This window comes from Pristiophorus japonicus, chromosome 3, assembly GCF_044704955.1.
Source record: "Pristiophorus japonicus isolate sPriJap1 chromosome 3, sPriJap1.hap1, whole genome shotgun sequence".
Classification (NCBI taxonomy): domain Eukaryota; kingdom Metazoa; phylum Chordata; class Chondrichthyes; family Pristiophoridae; genus Pristiophorus; species Pristiophorus japonicus.
In genome coordinates this window covers 162,145,530-162,161,569 of record NC_091979.1, presented here as the reverse complement: position 1 = coordinate 162,161,569, position 16,040 = coordinate 162,145,530, and the positions used below count along the sequence as shown (strand labels likewise).

The 16,040-nt window shown below is 48.7% G+C and overlaps 1 protein-coding gene across 1 annotated transcript; it reads right to left on the bottom strand.

Moving 5' to 3' along the window:
- Positions 1-14,420: 14,420 nt before the first annotated feature.
- Positions 14,421-15,703, bottom strand: LOC139259175 (gamma-crystallin S-1-like). The gene is made up of 3 exons (XM_070874840.1): positions 15,695-15,703; positions 15,367-15,609; positions 14,421-14,703 (listed from the first exon to the last, which is right to left on the bottom strand). The coding sequence occupies exons 1-3, from the start codon at positions 15,701-15,703 to the stop codon at positions 14,428-14,430; spliced, it is 528 nt and encodes a 175-aa protein (XP_070730941.1). The 3' UTR covers positions 14,421-14,427.
- Positions 15,704-16,040: the final 337 nt, after the last annotated feature.

The following is a 16,040-nucleotide window of genomic DNA, read 5'->3' as shown; positions in this document are numbered from 1 at the left end:
GTGACAATGGTCCGTGCTTCACCAGCGCAGAATTCCAAGACTTTATAATTGACCACGGCATAAATCACGTCAAGACGGCACCGTTCAAGCCGGCCTCCAATGGCCAGGCGGAGAGAGCAGTGCAAATCATTAAACAAGGCATGCTTAAAATCCAAGGTCCCACGCTGCAGGGTCGCCTGTCGCGACTGCTGCTGGCATACAGATCTCGTCCGCACTCACTGACTGGGATACCCCCCGCGCAACTGTTGATGAAAAGGACTTTAAAAACAAGGCTCTCATTAATCCTCACAGACATGCACGAAATCGTTGAGGCAAAGCGCCGTAAGCTGACTGAGTACCATGACAGAAATTCGAGGGGGAGATGGAATGAGATAGGGGACAAAGTGTTTGTACTAAACTATGGCAGGGGTCCCAAATGGCTTGCAGAGACAGTAACGGGCAAGGAAGGAAACAGGCTACTGGTAGTACAAATGGACAATGGCAAAACCTGCCGGAGGCATGTAGACCAAGTCAAAAGCAGATTTACCAACAACACTGCAGAACCAGAGGCAGACTACAATGTGGAACTCGCACCACACCTGGTGGACAGACAGAGGGAACGACCTGAGGAAAGCGCAATCCCAACAGACAGCCCAGGCGAGTCAACAACAATCACACCAATCGAAACAGACAGCCCAGGCGAGATACCAGCAACCACACCCAAAGAAAAACAGACACCAAGGCAAACAACTGAACCACAACTCAGATGCTCCACGCGAGAGCGTGGACCACCTGAGAGACTGAACCTATAAAGACAATAAGACCTTGGGGGAGGGTAATGTCATGTATCTCACATTATTATATATAACTGTATCCCAACATGCTGTACATGACTGTAATAAGAAATTACCTGTAACCACCAGCATACCTTACCACCAGGGGTGCACTTGCAAGAGACAGGTATCTAAGGACAAGTCTCAGGCAAGTGCAGCATTCCAGAGCTGTGAAATAAAGGTGCAGGTCCAGAGTGACCTTGACTTCACTACATGCCTCGTGTGAATCTGTACTGAGGGGACAGGACTTTACAAACATGACAAATGGAATATAATGTGGAGAAATGTGAAGTTATCCACTTTAGTAGGAAAAATAGAAAAGCAGAGTATTTTTTAAATGGTGAGAGATTGGGAAGTGTTGGTTTTCAGAGGGATCTGGGTGTCCTTGTACACAAATCACTGGAAAATTAACATGCAGGTACAGCAAGCAATAAAGAAAGCAAATGGTGTGTTGGCATTTATTACAAGAGGATTTGAGTATAAGAGTAAAGACGTCTTACTGCAATTATATAGGACCCTGGTGAGACCACACCTGGAGTATTATGTACAGTGTTAGTCTCCTTACCTAAGGAAGGATATACTTGCCATTGAGGGTGTTACACTCATAATAAAGGGTGAAACTGAGTACTGTGTGTAATGAGCAAGTGTGACCTTAGCTCCTTTAATAAGATTCCAAAGTGCAGGTACCTCTTGGGTGGCCTGCTTATATACTGTGCTCCCAAGGGATGCTGGGATCCCTTGAGACTCTGACAGGTGGGCCCTCTGGTGATCAGGTGCCATGCAAGTTACAAAGGGTTAAATACATAACATCACTCCCCCATGAAGTCAACAGTACACTTATTTACAAGGTGAGACGATCTGGGGCTTTATGCTCCCTTGTCGATCGTCTCGGTACAAATGCGGGTGTGGGTGGGTTGGTCAGTTCTTCACTTTGCCGGGCTGCTGGGGAAGATGAGATCAGTTTTGTGGTCAACCATGATGTCAGTTGCCACTTTTGTGTCTGTTCGAGGGTCAAAGTTGCTGATGTCCTCTTCGGGTTGTTCGTAGCTGTTGGTGAACCACAATTTGATTTGGTCCAAATGTTTTCTGTGCATTTGTCCATTGGCCAATTTGACCTGAAACTCCCTACTCCCCTCTTTGACTGTGACCGTGCCAGCGAGCCATTTGGGACAATGTCCATAATTGAGCACAAACACAGGATCATTGATCTCAATATCGTGTGACAAATTTGCGCGGTCATGGTACACACTTTGTTGATGCCGCTTGCCCTCCATGTGATCATGGACATCAGGGTGGACAAGAGAGAGCCTAGTTTTAAGCGACCTTTTCTTGAGCAGCTCAGCTGGGGGAACCCCGGTGAGTGAGTGGGGTCTGGTGCGGTAGCTGAGCAGCACTCGGGACAACCGAATCTGCAGGGAGCCTTCTGACACACTTTTCAAGCTTTGCTTGATGGTCTGAACTGCCCGTTCTGCATGGCCGTTGGATGCGGCCTTCAACGGGGCAGATGTGACGTGTTTGATCCTGTTGCGGGTCATGAATTCCTTGAATTCAACACTGGTGAAGCATGGCCCATTGTCGCTGACGAGGACATCAGTAAAGCCGTGCGTGGCAAACATGGCTCGTAGGCGTTCAATGGTGGCCGTGGACGTGCTTACAGACATTATTGCAGAACCAATCCATTTTGAGTAAGCGTCCACGACAACTAAAACATTTTGCCTCGGAATGGGCCCGCACAGTCTACATCGATCCTCGACCACGGTTTGGAGGGCCACGACCACAAACTTAGTGGTGCCTCTCTGGGGGCATTGCTCAGCTGAGAGTAAGTGTTGCACTGGCACATGCATGACTCTAAATCTGAGTCGATGCCGGGCCACCACACATGAGATCTGGGTCTGGCTTCCATCATTATGATATGTCCTTGCTATACAGTATAAATGCACACGAGGCCCATACTTGAGAGAAGGTCACTCTCTGACCAGTTACTTTTATTGCCAAGACCACAAGTGATGAAGGTGGGTGGAGCTTCTCCTTTTATACCTGAAAGTCCAGGTTAGGAGTGCCTCCCACAAGTTCGCCCCTTGTGGTCAATGTTCTCAAGGTGTACAACTTAGGTCAGCTTATACATGGGCTACAATCATAGTTGAATATATGACATCACCTCCCCCACAAAGTCTTATTGGGATCACAGTTAAGTCTCTCTGGTGGTTTACGCTCCCTTGTAGAGCGCCTGAGTTGGAGCTCCGGTTGTTGGGCGCTGGCCTGAGTGTCTGCTGTTTGCGGTGCCTCAGGCCTGTCCGGACTGTCCACAGTGACTGGGCTCTCTTCCACTTGGTTCCAGTCACCTGTGGTGGAGTAAACTCTACGTGGGTGAAAAAAGTGTGCCACCGGATAGCGTCACAAAGAGTTCCTCCGCTCTCGGTAGCGGGTACTGGTCTTGGAGTGACACCCGATTGATGGTGGCCTTGTAATAGCCACATATCCTGACTGACCCATCTGCCTTGAGCACCGGCACGATCGGGCTCGCCCAGCCACTGAATTCGACTGGCGAGATGAAGCCTTGCCTCAGCAGGCGATCCAATAGCATTCTATCTTATCCCGCATCACGTACGGCACCGCTCTGACCTTGTGGTGTACTGGTCTGGTGTCCGGGTTTATGTGAATCACGACCTTGGCCCCCATGAAAGTGCTGATGCCGGGTTGAAATAATGAGTCAAATTTGTCCAGGACCTGTGAGCATGATACTCGTTCCACAGAAGAAATTGCATTGACATCATCCATTTCCAGTTCATGACAGCAAGCCAACTCCTCCCCAGTAGTGCGGGACCGTCCCCCAGGAGAATCCAGAGTGGCTACCTGTTCTCCGAATCTTTGTGGGTCATGACTACCGTGGCGCTGCCTAGCACCGGAATGATCTCCTTTGTATATGTCTGTAGCTGTGCATCAATTGGCAATAATTTTGGCCTCCTGGCCTTGGACACCCACAAACTTTCGAACTGTTTGATACTCATCAGGGACTGGCTGGCCCCTGTGTCTAGCTCCATTAATAGTGGAATGCCATTGAGGAGCACTTTCATCATTATCGGTGGCATCCTGGTCTATGAATATATGTGCTCCACATGAACTCGCTGAACTTCAGCTTCCAGCGATTTTCTCCAGTATTCAGTTGGCCTCGTTGGGCTTACATCGGGCCCATCCTCCTCGTACATCAATCTGGCTGCAGGCTTCTTGCACATACTCGCCAAGTGACCGCTGACGTTGCAGTTTCTGCATGTATATTGCTGATACCTGCAAGCTCTGGCTGGGTGTTTGCCTCCACACCTCCAGCATGAGCTGGAGGCCCCGTTGTTGGAAACAAAAGGTCCATTACCAGTCCATCGTCTCTGACTGTCTCTGTAACTGTCCTTAAACGCACCATTAACAAGTGTTGATGGCCCCATTACTGGTCACATTGTCCATTGTTATGGCATGAATCGCCGTTCAGCTTGCCATTGTCTCTGTTGAATTCCCCCTTTGGGTTCGACTACATGCTGGGGCATGTCCGATTGCCCTTGTCTGCCTAGAGAACTGTGTGCCACGTTAACAATGTTGACTCCCTGGTCATTTGCCGCATTTGAGCCAAACTTTTTGTCATACATCATTCTGGTCTCTTCCTCCCCTGAGATAAATGTCTGGGCTATCAGAGCCGCCGCTTCCAAGGTCAAGTCTTTGGTCTCAATCAATTTCCTGAAAACCCCAACGTGCCCGATGCCCTCAACAAAAAAGTCTTGCAGCATCTCTGCTCTGCATGCATCCGGGAACTTACATAGGCTCGCCAGTCGCCGGAGATCTGCCACGAAGTCTGGAACGCTTTGCCCTTCTTGCCGCCGGTGCATGTAAAACCGGTGTCTCGCCATGTGCATGCTGCTCGCCGGTTTAAGGTGTTCCCTGGTCAACTTACTGAGCTCATCGCATGTCTTGTCCGCCGGCATCTCTGGCGCTAGAAGATCCTTCATCAGGGAGTACGTTCTGGATCCACAAACCGTCAGGAGATGAGCCCTGCATTTGTCGGCCGAATCCTGTTCCAACCATTCCTTAGTGACAAAACTTTGCTGTAGTCTCTCAATAAAGTCGTGCCAATCATCACCAACACAGTACCTCTCTTCTGTGCCGCTAGTGGCCATGCTTGCGTGCTTTAAATCCCAGTTTCTCGTCACCAATGATATGTCCTTACTATACAGTATAAATGCACACGAGGCCCATACTTGAGAGAAGGTCACTCTCTGACCAGTTACCTTTATTCCTTAGCACTCCAGTGATGAAGGTGGGTGGAGCTTCCCCTTTTATACCTGAAAGTCCAGGTTAGGAGTGTCTCTCACGAGTTCGCCCCTTGTGGTCAATGTTCTCAACGTGTACAACTAGGTCAACTTATACATGGGTTACAATGACAGTTGAATACATGACAATTACCATGCCTAGGTGGGTTTTGTGCAGTTCACATGTGAATGTGTCTCTGCCTTTCTTGGGCAAGACCACGCAATTGCCCCACAATAGACAGTCCGCCTGCAGGGACAACTCGCCTTTGCATCTGTGGAACGGCTTAATTGTCTACTGCATCTCCACTGGAACACCGTTTTTTACTAAGGACAGTAAAGGGTCTTGGCTGGCCCAGGTCCTGATCTGGCAGGCCGTAACGGGGGACTTCTCGTTTTCGAATGCCTCCATGACCATGAGCAAGTCCGCTGGCTGTGCCATTTCCACCCCGGTGGTGGGCAATGGCAGCCGACTGAGAGCATCCGCGCAGTTCTCTGTGCCTGCTTTGTGGCGGATTATACAATTGTATGCCAACAGCGTGAGCGCCCATCTTTGGATACGGGCTGAGGCATTGGTATTACTCCCTTTGCTCTCAGAGAACAGTGATATGAGTGGCTTGTGGTCACTTTCAAGCTCAAAACATGAGGCTAAATAAGTACTGGTGTATTTTCTTTACCCCGTAAACACACGCCAGAGCCTCTTTTTCAACCATGCTGTCGCCCCTTTCGGCATTGGACAAACTCCTGGACACATAAGCAACCGGTTGCAAAATCCCCGATTCGTTAGCCTGTTGTAGCACTCACCCGACCCCGTATGACGACGCATCGCAAGCTGGCACTAATCGTGTACAAGGGTTATACAGGACAAGCAGTTTGTTAGAACACAACAGATTTTTGACTTTCTTAATAGCAGCCTCTTGTGAATTCCCCCATACCTGGGACTTTCCTTTGCGCAGTAACGCATGTAGGGGTTCTAGCAGGGTGCTTAACCCAGGTAGGAAATTACCGAAATAGTTAAGGAGTCCTCGGAATGATCGCAGCTCCATCACATTCTGTGGTCTCGGCGCGTTATTGATGGCCTCTGTCTTGGCGTCGGTGGGTCTGATGCCGTCTGATGAGATTTGCCTTCCCAAGAATTCAACATCCTGTGCCAGGAAAACACACTTCGAGCATTTCAACCTGAGCCCCACGCGATCCAACCGACTAAGAACCTCCTCCAAATTCTTCAAGTGCTCCATGGTGTCCCAATCTATAACCAATATGTCGTCCTAGAAAACCACTGTGCAAGGAACCGACTTTAGCAGGCTCTCCATGTTCTGCTGGAAGATCGCCACGGCCAACCGAATCCTGAACGGGCACCGGTTGTTGATAAACAGACCTTTGTGCGTGTTGATGCAGATGAGGCCTTTTGAAGACTCTTCCAGCTCCTGTGTCATGTAGGCCGAGATCAGATCCAACTTGGTGAATGTCTTCCCTCCAGCCAGGGTCGCAAATAGGTCGTCTGCCTTGGGTAGCGGGTACTGGTCCTGCAGCGAAAAACGGTTGATAATTACTTTATAGTCCCCATAAATTCTAACCGTGCCATCCTCCTTAAGTACCAGGACAATCAGACTGGTCCATTCATTGAATTCCACCATCGCGATGAGGCCTTCACATTGCAGCCTGTCCAGCTCAATTTCCACTTTTTCACGCATCATGTACGGTACCGCCCGAGCCTTGTGGTGGATGGGTCACGGGAACCAAATTAATCTACACTTTCACCCTCAGAAGCTTCCGATACCTAACTCGAACAACGATGGGAACTTGATCAGAACCTGGGTACATGAGGCGTCGTCAACGGATGAAAGCACTCGGATGTTGACCCAGCTCCAGCAGATTTTTCCCAGCCAGCTTCTGCCAAACAACGTGGTGCCATCCCCTGGCACAATCCGCAGCGAGAGTATGTGTACTGCTCTGTCATAGGAGACTTTGGCTTCTGTCATGTTTTCAACCAGCATTTAACCCATGTATAATCTGACCTAATTTGTACACTGTGAGAACAATGACCACTAGGTGGGAGATACTCCTAACCTGGACCTTCAGGTATAAAAGTGGAAGTTCCACCCACCTTCATCACTAGAGTGCTAAGGAATAAAAGACGGGTCACAGACTGTCCTTCTCTCAAGCATGGGCCTCGTGTGCATTTATACTGTGTAGTAAAGACGTATCAATGGCGACGAGAAACTGGGATTTAAACCACGCGAGCATGGCCACTAGCAGAACAGATGAGAGGTACTGTGTTAAGGAATGGTTGGGACAGAGATTCAACATTGTTAAAGCAGCACACAGTTCTCCAGGCAGACAAGGGCAATCGGGCATGCCCCAACATGTAGTCGAACCCAGAGGGGGAGCTCGACAGAGACAATGGTAAATTGAACGGCGATTCACGCCATTGCAAGGGACAATGTGGCCAGTAATGGGGCCATCAACACCTGTTAATGGTGAATTCAAGGACAGTCACAGGGGCAGTCAGGGACGATCGACTGGCAAGGGACCTTTTGTTTCAAACAACAGCTCATGTTGGAGGCGTGGAGGCACACACTCACCGGAGTTTGCAGAGATGAGCAAAATACCTGTAGAAATTGCAGAAGTGAACGCTGGGGGAAATCGCTGGAAGCTGAAGTTCAGCGAGTTCATGTGGAGCACGTATACAGTTCAGACACCAGGACGCCACCGATAATGATGAAAGTGCTCCTCAATGGCATCCCAGTATCAATGGAGCTAGACACGGGGGCCAGCCAGTCCCTGATGGGTATCAAACAGTTTGAAAAGTTGTGGGTGTCCAAGGCCAGGAGGCCAAAATTATCGCCGATTGACGCACAGCTACAAACATACACAAAGCAGATCATTCAGGTGCTAGGCAGCGCCACGGTAGTCGTGACCCACAAAGATTCGGAGAACAGGTTGCGACTCTGGATTGTCTCAGGGGACGGTCCCCTACTACTGGGGAGGAGTTGGCTTGCTGTCATGAACTGGAAATGGGGCGATGTCAATGAAATTTCCTCTGTGGAGCGAGTATCATGCTCACAGGTCCTGGACAAATTTGACTCATTATTTCAACCCGGCATCGGCACTTTCATGGGGGTCAAGGTAGTGATTCATATAAACCCGGACGCCAGGCCAGTACACCACAAGGCCAGAGCGGTGCTGTACGTGATGCGGGAAAAGATAGAAGGCGAATTGGACCGCCTGCTGAGGGAAGGCATCATCTCGCCAGGCGAATTCAGTGACTGAGCGAGCCCGATCGTGCCGGTGCTCAAGGCAAATGGGTCGGTCAGGATATGTGGTGATTACAAGGCCACCATCAATCGGATGTCACTCCAAGACCAGTACCCGCTACCAAGAGCGGAGGACCTCTTTGCGATGCTATCCGGTGGCAAACCTTTTTCAAAATTGGACGTGACCTCAGCTTACATGACCCAGGAGCTGGCGAGTGAGTCGAAGAAGCTGACCGCCATCACGACACACAAGGGGTTGTTTGAGTACAACAGATGTCCGGTCAGGATTCGTTCAGCCACCACGATCTTCCAACAAAATATGGAAAGCCTCCTCAAGTCGATTCCAGGGACGGTGGTTTTTCAGGACGACATCCTCATTACGGGTTACGATACTGAAGAACACCTCCACAACCTGGAGGAGGTGCTTCGCAGACTGGACCGGGTAGGGCTGTGACTGAAAAAGGCGAAGTGCGTCTTCCTAGCTCCAGAGGTAGAATTCCTGGGGATGAGGGTAGCAGCAGACTGGATCAGCCCTACTGCGTCCAAGACAGAAGCGATCCAGAGAGCAACCAGACCCCGTAACACGACGGAGCTGCATTCTTTCCTGGGGTTCCTGAGCTATTTTGGTAAATTTCTTCCCAAATTGAGCATGCTGCTAGAGTCGCTACACGTGCTCCTACGCAAAGGTCATGAATGGGTCTGGGGGGACAGCCAGGAAAGGGCTTTTAATAGAGCACGTAATCTGTTATGTTCCAACACTCTACAACCCATTTAAGAAACTTATGTTAACGTGCGATGCGTCGTCCTATGGTGTCAGGTGTGTGTTGCAGCATGTCAATGTCAAGGGTCACTTACAGCCGGTAGCTTATGCCTCCAGGAGTCTGTCCCAGGCAGAAAGGAGTTACGGGATGGTAGAAAAGGAGGCGCTCGCATGTGTATATGCTGTAAAGAAAATGCACCAGTACCTGTTTGGCAGGAAATTTGAGCTGGAGACAGATCACAAACCGCTAACGTCCCTTTTGGCCGACAATAAGGCCATAAATGCAAACCCATCGGCCCACATACAGAGGTGGCCACTCACGTTAGCCGCCTATGACTATACAATTCGGCACAGACCGGGCACCGAAAACTGCGCCGATGCACTCAGCAGGCTCCCACTAGCCACCACTGAGGGGGCTACCGAACATGCTGCTGAGATGGTCATGGCTGTTGAAGCTTTCGGAAGCGAAGGCTCACCCGTGACAGCCCGTCAGATTAAAATCTGGACAAATAGAGACCCGCTATTGTCTCTATTGTCAAGAAATGTGTCCTGAATGGGGACTGGGCAGCCACGTACAGGGCATGCCCTGAGGAATTTAAACCATTTCACAGTCGCAGGGATGAACTCTCGATTCAGGCCGATTGCCTACTGTGGGGAAACCGCGTAGTCATGCCCCAGATGGGCAGAGAGGTGTTCATCAGAGAACTCCACAATGAGCACCTGGGCATTGTCACGATGAAAGCAATTGCCAGGTCACACGTTTGGTGGCCAGGGATAGACGCAGATCTGGAACTTTGTGTTCGCAGGTGCAACACGTGTGCCCAGCTAGGCAATGGGCCCAGGGAAGCCCCCCTTAGCCCCTGGCCATGGCCCGCCAAGCCTTAGTCACGCATCCATGTGGACTACGCATGTCCTTTCATGGGAAAAATGTTTTTGGTTGTAGTAGACGCCTACTCCAAATGGATCGAGTGTGTCATTTTAAATTCAAGCACAGCCTCTGCCGCGGTAGAAAGTCTATGGGCAATGTTCGCCGCCTACGGTCTACCGGACGTCTTGGCCCATGCTTCACAAGCACTTAATTCCAGGACTTCATGGCAGGCAATGGAATTAACCATGTCAGAACGGCACCGTTCAAGCCGGCCTCAAACGGCCAAGCAGAACGAGCAGTGCAGATAATCAAACAGGGGATGCTCAGAATCCAAGGGGGTTCCCTGCAAACCCGCGTATCACGCTTCCTATTGGCCTATAGATCCCGACCACACTCGCTCACAGGGGTTCCACCCGCAGAGCTGCTAATGAAAAGGACGTTCAAAACCCGGCTATCCCTTATACACCCCACCATGAAAGAAATTGGCGAGAGCAGGCGCCAGCCACAATATGACTACCATAACAGGAATGTGAGGGCGCGATGTATTGATGTAAATGATCCTGTTTTTGTCCTCAACTACGCTGCAAGGCCCAAATAGCTCGCAGGCACTGTGGTTGCCAAAGAGGAAAATAGGATTCTGGTTGTTAAACTTACCAATGGACAAATCTGCCGCAAACACGTGGATCAAACAAAAAGGAGGTTCAGCAACCCCATAGAAGAAGCAGAGGAAGAACAAGAGTTCACTCCACCACAGGTGACCGAACACCGGAACCAAAGGGAGGAGAGCCCAATCACTGTGGGCAGTCTGGATAGGCCTGAGGCACTGCAAACCGCAGACACTCAGGCCAGCGCCCAACAACCGGAGCCCCAACTCAGGCGCTCTACAAGAGAGCGTAAACCACCAGAGAGACTCAACCTGTGATCACAATAAGACTTTGGGGGGGAGGTGATGTCATGTATTCAACCAGCATTGTAACCCATATATAATCTGACCTAAGTTGTACACTGTGAGAACACTGACCACTAGGTGGGAGACACTCCTAACCTGGACCTTCAGGTATAAAAGGGGAAGCTCCACCCACCTTCATCACTGGAGTGCTAAGGAATAAAGGACAGGTCACAGACTGACCTTCTCTCAAGCATGGGCCTCGTGTGCATTTATACTGTATAGTAAGGACGTATCAGCTTCTGCACTGCCAATTACAGGAATTAGTTCCTTGGTTTGTCCTTAGTTTGGTGTGAATGGGGCTGAGCTTGGGCCTGTGTGCTTTTTTGCCCCACAGCCTGTCGAAGGCCATTTTACTCATAATGGACTGACTTGCCCGCCGTGTCCAGCTCCATAGATACTGGAATGCCATTCAGTTCAACTTTCAACATTAGTGGTGGACATTTCTTAGTGAACATGTGTACCCCATACACTTCTGCCTCCTCAGTACGAGTCTCCAATTCAGTCTGATACACTGTAGATCGATCTTCCTCTGCAACTTGGTGGTTTGCAGGGTTTGCAGCTCGCCTGCACATTCGTTGGAGGTGTCCCATTGTTCTGCAACCATTGCATGCATAGTGCTTAAAGCGGCATTGATGGGAACGAAGATCACCTCCACAACGCCAACAAGGTGTTAACTGCCTCGCATTAACCATTGATGGCGGACTCTGGTTTATCTGAGGTTGGGCCGCAGCAGCCGGCGTGTACGTTCTGCCATGTATATTTCTGCTCGAGACCAAAGTTACTTTATGCACAGGACTGGCCGAAACTTCTTTATTCTGCGAAATCTGCTTGGTGTTGTCGCTGGTGGATATAAATGTCTGGGCTATCAATATGGCTTTACTTAGATTCGGTGTTTCTCCAGTCAACAGTTTGCGAAGGATTGTCTTATGTCCAATGACCAGTATAACAAAGTCTCTGAGCATTTGTTCTAGGAATCCCTCAAACTCAGAACATCCTGTGAGGCACCTTAGTTCGGTGATGTAGCTCATCATTTCTTGGCCCTTCGCTCGTTGACATGTGTAGAACCGATATCTCGCCATCAAAACGCTTTCCTTAGGATTTAGGTGCTCCCGGACCAGTGTACACAATTCTCCATAGGATTTCTCTGTTGGTTTTGCCAGAGCTAGGAGATTCTTCATGAGGTCATAGCTTGTTGCCCCACAGACAGTTAGGAGGATCGCCCTTCGTTTGGTAGCGTTCTCATCCCCTTCCAGCTCGTTGGTCACGAAGTATTGGTCGAGTCTCTCCATGAAGGCCTCCCAATTATCCCCTTCTGAGAACTTCTCCAGGATGCCAACTGTTCTTTCCATTTTCGCGCAGTTGGTCATTACCTCGTCGCCAATTGTTACACTCATAATAAAGGGTGAAACTGAGTACTGTATGTAATGAGCAACTGTAACCTTAGCTCCTTTAATAAGATTCCAGAGTACAGGTACCTCATGGGTGGCCTGCTTATATACTGTGTTTCCTTGGGATCCCTTGGGACTCCAACAGATGGGCCCTCTGGTGGTCAGGTGTCGTGCAGGTTACAAAGGGTTAAATACATAACAGAGGGAGTGCAAAGAAACAAAAGAACCAAATGGAGTATCAGATATGATGCAGAGTCTAGACAACCAAGTGAAAGAACTAAAACATTTAGGTCCTACATGCAGGTTGCCCAATGCATTGTCCCACTGAATGGTTGGTTGTGGGTTAGCACCTTCAGTTTCTCATGCGATGAGATGCTGACCTCAACTATGCCTGGTGAAGAAGCTGAAAAGTGTGTCCAGTCCTAGTGTGTACCGTCCCAGTGTGTACCGTCCCAGTGTGTCCAAGCCCAGTGTGTCCAGTCCCAGTGTGTACCGTCCCAGTGTGTCCAGATCCAGTGTGCCCAGACCCAGTGTGTCCAGACCCAGTGTGTCCAGTCCCAGTGTGTCCAGTCCCAGTGTGTCCAGACCCAGTGTGTCCAGTCCCAGTGTGTCCAGACCCAGTGTGTCCAGTCCCAGTGTGTCCAGATCCAGTGTGCCCAGACCCAGTGTGTCCAGACCCAGTGTGTTCAGACCCAGTGTGTCCAGTCCCAGTGTGTCCAGACCCAGTGCGTCCAGTCCCAGTGTGTCCAGTCCCAGTGTGTCCAGATTCAGTGTGCCCAGACCCAGTGTGCCCAGACCCAGTGTGTCCAGACTCAGTGTGCCCAGATCCAGTGTGTACTGTCCCAGTGTGACAAGACCCAGTGTGCCCAGAACCAGTGTGTACTGTCCCAGTGTGACAAGACCCAGTGTGCCCAGACCCAGTGTGTCCAGACCCAGTGTGCCCAGACCCAGTGTATACTTTCCCAGTGTGTACCGTCCCAGTGTGTCCAGACCCAATGTGTCCAAACCCAGTGTGCCCAGACCCAGTGTGTACTGTCCCAGTGTGTACCGTCCCAGTGTGTCCAGACCCAGTGTGTCCAGACCTAGTGTGCCCAGACCCAGTGTGCCCAGACCCAGTGTGTACTGTCCCAGTGTGTCCAGTCCCAGTGTGCCCAGACCCAGTGTGTACTGTCCCAGTGTGTACCGTCCCAGTGTGTCCAGACCCAGTGTGTACTGTCCCAGTGTGTACTGTCCCAGTGTGTACCGTCCCAGTGTGTCCAGACCCAGTGTGTCCAGACCTAGTGTGTCCAGACCTAGTGTGCCCAGACCCAGTGTGTACTGTCCCAGTGTGTACCGTCCCAGTGTGCCCAGACCCAGTGTGTACTGTCCCAGTGTGTACCGTCCCAGTGTGCCCAGACCCAGTGTGTACTGTCCCAGTGTGTCCAGATCTAGTGTGCCCAGACCCAGGTTGTCCAGATCCAGTGTGTACTGTCCCAGTGTGTCCAGACCCAGTGTCCCAAGAGGAGGGTCATAGTAGAGTGATTGTGCATCAGTCCCATTGACAACCCAAATGCCATCTATTCTAAGATCCTTTGAATTCAACTGAAATGGATATGTTTCTGTCCTGATGATATGGACTTTGTGAGCTCCACCTATGACGTGAGGTATGCTTTGTGGACCAGTGGATAAACATTTTATTCTTTGGTCAAAAACTCATGATAAGTAAGTTTTTACTATTTCACTTTATGCTTAAAATGATTTCTGTATATAACTTGAGACTGGAAAAGATCATCATTTGAATAATATTTTATTCACGGATGTGGAATAATTTAGTGCTCTCTTGTATATTTATGTTTGACATGACATCACTCGGATTATCTTCAGCAGACAAATTGCTGTTGTTCAGCAAAGCGTTTCCTAAGATCAACATGCTTATCATCGCATGTTGTCAGTTTGTGTTCAAATTGCAGGTAATTGACTGTAAATATCCTATAATTACAGTATCTACAACAGAACCTGCAAATAAAGATCAAACAAGGCTAGGACTCAATAAAATCTCAAATATTTATTATTTCAGCTTGATTTAACCATTTGTTTGAACAAATCAAACCAGCACAGTGACATTTTAGAAATGCATCATACGACGGAAGGAGCCAACGGATGAACAACTGCTGCCCCAGTCACTGAATCTCCTGTATTCACCGGGTCTCATGAAGTACTGCCTTCCCATGTAGTTGGGATGTTCATAGAAGGTCCAATAACCATCCATCACATTGCAGGAGTGGATGTCACGGTAACGGAAACGATCGTAGACAGATGGACAGTCATCCATGAATTCCGTCATCTGCCCTCCAAAGTCAGGCCTCTCGTAAATCCTCATTTTGTAGGAATTACTGCTGGACTGGAAGGATAAGAGAATCATTGCAGCAATTTTTTTCTATTTTTAATGATTTTATCATCCGCACCAGTAAATAGTAGAACTTGTCAGGATATTTCTGAATCACAAAATGGGCAACGTGCTTTATCTTTAGTCGTGGTTATATAAATAGCCAGATGTCTAAAGGTTATTTACCTTTACAATTTTTCATGGAATATTTTCAATTACTAATTGATCCACAAGACTATGAATGACTGGGAAGTACTATGGAATGTCTTGTTTATTTATCTTTGATAAAGAAGATCAAATAGTCATGAGTGATGACTTAATCGATGATTATTGAAATCTTTGGCATGACTGGAATTATCCAGTATTCCATTCTTGCTTGTTAAAAATTCTGTTGTATAATCCGTTTAAAAGGAAATCAACAATGAATTGTAAATTATATTTAGCGAAGAATATTACAAACATGGGTTGGGACTATTCCTTCCCTGCCAGCACCACCCCTGGGAGCAGGTCAGATGCTATGGATCCAAGGTGCAGTCCACCTGACATGACTTTTACCTGCATGGGTTCAGGCATTAGGATTGTCCCAATGTTCACAGCTATAAGCCCGCCTCTTGGAAGGGGCCTGTGGCCTAAAATCAGGAATGAAAAATGAATAAATAAAACAAGTTTAGAACTTACATATGGGTAGGTACGACATGACCCGATGTTGTCATTGAATCCCATCCAGCGCTGGTAGTCAGGATATTCTCCCTTGCTCAGAACATACTGGTATCCCATGTAATTGGGTCTCTCATACCCCACCCACCAGTCATTCTCCACACGGATGGAGTTACAGCGGCTGAAGTAAGGGGACAGGTCAGCACAGTCAGTATTGCACTCGTAGTGCCGACCCTGGAAGTTCCTGTCCTCGTAAAAGATGATCTGGAGGAAAATAATTACTTCAGGTAATATTTCTGCAAAGAAGTAATAAAATAATACATTATATTGTTCAGTAAAAATATCTTACCTTTCCCATTTTGCTCTGAGTGATTCAGTGACTGTGATGAAGGTCAGTGGAGCTGGGCTATTTATATATCCCTCTGAAAGAGCAAAGTAGCAAAACACATTGTTAGTGAAATCACTATAGACCTATGTAAGCAGAATTGTCCCTGACACCTCCCAACCTTTGTGGCAAAGGTCTAAGTTCATTGCTTTTCCATACTACCATTTTGGGCATCTATGTATTGTCCAACATTCTTATTGTTGTGAGAGGGAGAATCAGCTGCGTATACAATTACTGAATGGGAACTGTGCACACAATGTAGTTTTGAAATAATGGTATGTGATATTTCTATGAACACTTAGCAAATTTG